Source organism: Caenorhabditis briggsae, assembly GCF_000004555.2.
Source record: "Caenorhabditis briggsae complete genome, chrIV, whole genome shotgun sequence".
NCBI classification, from domain to species: Eukaryota; Metazoa; Nematoda; class Chromadorea; order Rhabditida; family Rhabditidae; genus Caenorhabditis; species Caenorhabditis briggsae.
Window position 1 is genome coordinate 9769636 of NC_013487.2, and position 5958 is coordinate 9775593.

The 5958-nt window shown below is 36.5% G+C and overlaps 2 protein-coding genes across 2 annotated transcripts in view; one reads left to right on the forward strand and one right to left on the reverse strand.

Moving 5' to 3' along the window:
- CBG03425 overlaps positions 1 to 3286 on the forward strand; it is a gene marked incomplete at both ends in the record, with an annotated part of 3947 nt that extends 661 nt beyond the window's left edge. Inside the window, 8 exons of the mRNA XM_002633694.1 lie at positions 867 to 977; positions 1223 to 1339; positions 2145 to 2239; positions 2286 to 2432; positions 2484 to 2798; positions 2844 to 2966; positions 3034 to 3111; positions 3158 to 3286. Of these exons, the coding sequence (XP_002633740.1) occupies positions 867 to 977; positions 1223 to 1339; positions 2145 to 2239; positions 2286 to 2432; positions 2484 to 2798; positions 2844 to 2966; positions 3034 to 3111; positions 3158 to 3286 (1115 nt within the window). The remainder of the gene's footprint in view (positions 1 to 866; positions 978 to 1222; positions 1340 to 2144; positions 2240 to 2285; positions 2433 to 2483; positions 2799 to 2843; positions 2967 to 3033; positions 3112 to 3157) is intronic.
- Positions 3287 to 3358: 72 nt separating this feature from the next.
- Cbr-srv-12 lies at positions 3359 to 5593 on the reverse strand (the record flags this gene model as incomplete). Its single annotated transcript, XM_045235747.1, has 9 exons — positions 3359 to 3404; positions 3453 to 3506; positions 3594 to 3686; positions 4473 to 4657; positions 4704 to 4827; positions 4883 to 5019; positions 5067 to 5146; positions 5187 to 5373; positions 5513 to 5593. 9 exons carry the CDS (start codon positions 5591 to 5593, stop codon positions 3359 to 3361), a joined length of 987 nt encoding a protein of 328 aa, XP_045092394.1.
- Between the last annotated feature and the right edge of the window lie 365 nt (positions 5594 to 5958).

The window sequence follows — 5958 nt, forward strand, 5'->3', positions numbered from 1 at the left end:
GAATGGATGGGAGAAAAGAGGAAAGAGAATAGGGAATAGGGGAGTGACATCNTAATAGATGTTCTTAAAGTATCGTGTTTCTCCAAAAATGTGACTACATCACATAAAGTTCGAAATGTCAACGAATTCAGAGGAAATGAAAATGGATATNTAAAAAAACGATACCGTACATTCTCTAATAGAAGCACACCCTATAACTGCATCTGAGCTCAATAATCTCGGTTCCCGTCAAGGATATAAAAAAAGTGGTCAACTGATATAATATAGGTGATATTATTAAAAACCTTTTATTAGTTGATCACTTTTTAATATCTTTCAAAAGAACCGAGACAATTAAGTTCGAAGTGCAGGAATAGGATGGACTTCTAGTGGAGAATTATTAGAGAGATTCCGATAGACTTTACGGAATATCAGAAAATTTACGGTAACGAAGATTATTCTTATTTGGGAAGCTAGAAATATTTTTTTTTCGAATGCACAGTTATGAATACAAAATGCGAAAGAGGAATCTTCAGATGATCACATCTTTATCTCAATTCAATTCAATTATATTATGCACAATAATGGCTCTCCAACGAATGCAAAAATAGACCCAAACGGGCCAACACTAATATATCATTTTCCGGAAACATCGAAGAACTCATGAACATTTTTCTTCTTTTCCATGAATATATTAAAGAAGAGAACTGAAAGAGGGAAAAAAGAGGAAAATGAAATGGAAAACATATGTGATGGTGATGCATTGACAAAAACTGCACTATTCTGTTTTGCAAAAAGGGGTTCGAGTATCTTTTATCTCAAGTTTNGCAATCNTCGGCCCATGTTTCTTTCATAGATTTTTAGACAACTAACTCAACAAATTTCAGAATGGATAAGCGCACCGGAATTCGTCCCGAGATCTAAGCAACTAGCTGATGCTTTTGGATTCCCAACGCCTGATTTTGATAATCAGAATCCTCCTGAATCTGTTCCGTTTGGTAATGATTTTTCTGAATACTTTTAAAAGAGGCCAGACACCAAAAAAAGTTTTCCTGATATTTTGCATAGAGAACCCCCATGAGGGGTTGAACTCATGACAGGCAGCTCAGGGGTACAGCGCTGCTACCGGCTGAGCTACGGGGTCGCGAAAGCGCCTGACGACCGATGGTCTACATAAGCGCGGCGCGATTTCGTCCCCCGAACTGTCCCCCGAAATTTTTGCTGAAATTAAGAATATTTTCAGATCCGAATTACTACGAGTACTCTCTACAGAACCATTTTATTCCACAAGCAATGCCTGTTCCAACTCCATTCAATGGAATACCACCGGGTTATACAGCTAATATGACAACAATCAATCGTGAGTATTTTGAATTGAGAAACTGTGAATTACCATTGGCAGGTTTCCTTTTGAACCTACCGTAAAACCTGAAATAAAAAGGCCCCAAACTTTTAAATTTGAGCCAAATTTTCTGTCAGCGATATACAAAGTTGTCAACTGAAATACTTTTTACCATGATATCAGAAGTGTTAAGTCAGTTGACACATTTTTGATATCTTGAATAGAAATTGAGATAATTGAGCCCAAAAATAGCGGTGTGGGGGCTCTTCTATTACAGGTTCTACGGTATCTGGATTACTGTATAGCCGAGTTCCAGAGCTTCATCAGGTCAAACCAATATCGTTAAAAACTTCAGATTAAAATCAATTAAAGTGAAGATACAAATTTCTTGCAATTTTTGGTATTCCTGGAATACCGTAGTTTTTCAGATTTGATATTTTTTATGAGTTAGTTAGAGTTCAATTTATTAAAAAGGTCTAAGGGCGTTCCTCAACTTTTCATCACTTCATGCCTTCATTTCCCCCTTTATACAAACCATTCTTTCTCTTTTCTTCCACTCACTTTTGCCTCCTTCAGTACTAAATGTTCATCTTCTTTATCCCTTTCCGCCTCCGCGTCTTTTCTCTGCGTCTCTTCTTCTCATATACTGTATCTCTTATCACCTCTTGCAATCCTTGACTCTTTCCCCCTATCTCTCTCTCTCTCTCATAACCTTGGTCATTCTTAACCTTCGGGGCTCTAGACCGGGAACTGCCCAACTAAAAACTACTGTTTTCTTTTTCTCTTTTTCATCTCTTCTCCATCTCCATTTGCTCCATTTCAGCCGGCAACGGTCCGCCGATAGCAGCCATTTTGCTTCGGAAAAAGAGAAAACGTCGCTCAAAACATTCAACTAACTCGATGGTCAACACACATTCGGTGAGTATGGAGAATTCTTGAAGATTCTAAATTTATTTGATTCCAGACATCGCCATGTTCCTCTCATCCATCGGATCCAAATGGAGACATTTCCTCTTGCGATGAGTTCCAAAAGAATTCAGATGCTGAAAATTTCAGCGGATCTTGCCCGGATTTAACAACTCAACAAATTCAAAAATGGGACGACTATTTGGTATGTTTCATGAGAATTAAAAAAATTTTTTCAAAGTATAAAAATTTCCAGTACGAAACAGCTAAGAATGTGAATGAAAACGGGATTCTCCATGAGAGTACTGGTGAAAGAACATCCGAAGATCTGAGCTCTTCTGTCTACGAATGCGCCGCACCAGGAATATTGGAGACTGCTGCTCAGACGATTTCTGGAACTTCCAACAAAGAACTTCAGAAATTAGATCAGGAAATCAACGGGAATGTGATGACGTCATCGATGGTTTTGAGAAAACTCGCAAATCACCATACATACATTTCCGATGGATGTACGGAGAAGACATTGGAGCAAGAAATGAATGAGTTGACATTCAGAAAACCAGTAGTACCGGTAGGGTTCTGTCAGATACGATACGTAAAGGAATGACATTTTTAGCAGAGATACGGTTACCCACAAATTGATAACAATGTGTCGCCTTATGTTCATTTGGCTACCATCGATCCTAAGAAAAAGAAAATCAAAAATCATTTGATTGATAAGGATGCATTGAAAGCTTATGTAGGTTTTTTCCAATCAAAAATATCTGAACATTCCCTAGAAACAAACAACAATAATAGTTTTTCAGCTTGACGAGGAAGCAGAGGAAGAGGAAGATTTTCTAGAAGGACTAAACATCACTGTCAATAACTTTGACACTTGTGAAGTAAGTGTCACTCATACGAAACCCGCTAATACTAATAGCTTTCCAGGACCTGAGCCTTTCGGATGTGGAACAACCATCAAGATTCCAACAATTCCAAGAGGCGATTCGGAAGAATACGGTAGTGATTGCCACAGATTTGCAGGCACCTGATAGACAGTGTTGCACTATTATGTAGATATTGTTTTCTTGCTTAATAAAATGCTTTAATGTTCAAAAAAAGTTTATTTGAGAAAAAATAAAAAAGAGTTCAAAGAGAAGTTGTGCTACTTCCTCCACCACATAGAATTCTTACACTGCAAAAATGAAGAGTTATTGAGAATGAATGTGTTTTTTGAACTCACTTCCACCAACTCAATTCTTCTTTCGGTTCTTCAAAAACATTGACATCAAAGTTGCTGAAATTTGGAAGAAAACTTATTTTAACAAGTTTTCTTTTCGGTGTTTTCAAATCTTACAAGATTTCTGAGAAAAATAAGAATCACCTTTCTGTTGCTCCCTTTGCGAAAACTGGAGACATCGCCGGATTGATATCGAAGCCAACGGATTCTGTTTGCGAATGTGCTTCTCGCTGTTCACTGAAATTTCAAACTTCAAAGATCCCAATAAAATAATGCTAATCTTACTATGTTTCTTGAAAATCAATCGGTGCTGAAGTATCGCATACCCCACAACTCATTGCCAAATACCCAATTAAGCCAAACAAAAATATTATATTGGCTGGAAAATGTATATCTCTTTGAAAATCACAAAATTATAGACATACGGTAACAAGTGCTCAAAAATTCAAATCCGACGAGAAGAGAACTCATGTTTTTCCTTTTCTTTCTATTTACAAGAGAAAAATTACAGAGAAATAATAGTCATAGGCACTGTTAGGAATGAACAAAAACTAGAATAAACTGAGAATATCACAGATACGTGGAAGAGAAATGGTTGCGCGGGAATTTTAAAATTGAAAGACTTAAATCAAGGAAGTACAAAAATAGGTGTGACAGATGTCATCTTCATATCCTTCTTGACCAAACCAAATCTCTGAAGAACGTATCGACGGAGGGAATCCGAAAATATCCAAAGCAGATATGGATTTATACTTGCATACAAATCACTGAAGTCAAAATACCGTAAAACCTGTATTAGAAGGGATCTATTATTCTAAGGTACCTACGGAGGACCCTTCTATTACAGGGGAAATTCTATTTTCCAGGCCATTTTTTCCGAAAATTTTCATTTGAAAGTTCGGGAAATTCTCGTTCAAATTTCATGAAAATCCACCACTTTCACAGAATATGTCCTTCTATTTGGTGGACCCTTCTAATACAGGTTGTACGGTAATTTTACTCGAGACAGTTCTAGACACAAACCTCAATGCATTGTAAACCATATAAAATTGATCGGTTGAGAATCCAAGAATGTCAGATCCTCCAAAAATGAAGAGCAATAAAACCGACATCTGAACTCCTACAGTAATCGTGCTCATTGTGAATAGCTTTGCTTCTCGAATTTTCGTTTTTTCTTTTCGTTTCGATTGGTATCTTACTGGTTGAGACTAGAAAAGGCACAAATTCTTAGAACATTCTATGCGATTTCCTTACCAGAGTATTTTTATGTCTTTTGTGTAAAACGGCAAACAAATAACAATAAGTCAGGACCAGAAACAAACAATTTGCAAATAAGAAAACACCTCCAATCACGAAAAAAGTATTAGTCATTGTCACACTGAAACTGTTTCTGTGAAGATTTTTCAATTTTTTTAGATTTCAAAAACCCATACTTCAAAAACTTTGGTACAATCCCATTTTGCTCATTGCGAAAAAGTTGTGTGGGATTGAAAAATGTGGCAAGACCAACTGAAAGTCCTGATAAGTATTGAATTGAAATGGCAACCCAGATACAGTATCCTTGCCACATCTGGAAATTTTTCAAGATAAGAAAACAATTAACTTTATAAGTTGTACCAAGTGGAATTTAGTTGGAAAAAGCATTACGGAAAGACGATTTGCAGCCAGAATAGAGACTCCCATCGCCTGACAAATACCTGGAAAAAAGACTGAATTGGTTTTTCAGAATCTTCTAACCTGTACTCCAAGCAAAATACAAGTACACATGAGCGTATCCTTTTCCCAAAAACATATAAACGGGAACAAACATTCCCCATTTCGGAAACATCGCTCCCAGATAGTTGGTGAGAAGTGTCCCTGAAAATAAATCATTCGATTTGATTCCAAAATTGAATAAACTTGCAAATATCAACTCCAGCAGTTGCTAAACATAACTTGAAAAACGGGCTCATCAGTTCTTCAAATCTCCGATAATGAGCCTCAAATAGAGCCCAAACGATTGTAAAATGAACTGTGAGAGTGACACAGAAAACGAAGAACTGAATATTTTCAACAGTTCTTACGAGTTTCTCATCTTCTGCAGTTCTTGTATAGTTGATATCCGCCATTTCAAGATTCCAGAATTCGGAAGAAAGAGAAGTCATTTGACTTTATGGAATGGAATGAAATGAAGAATCCGATGTGACTGAAATGTATTCACTGCTCTCAGCATTTTCAACAAAAGTAAACAACATAATTAATAAATTCCGTATTCTTAGGAAACACTTCAAAATCACCTGTTTCATGCAATATTTGGGTTTTAAATGATGTGTTGTGTTATATGTAAAAGTCAGTTTTTTGAACCTGGACTAGTTGATCTCGATGTCAAACTTTACGGAGTTTAATGCATAGATAGAAGAAGACTCATGACAAGAAAAATTGTTCTCTCACATAAAATCTTCCGAAGTTTCGGGAAACAGAAAGAAATTCTAGAAGATTCTGGGGCTCATTTTCGAGTTTCTGATTGAAT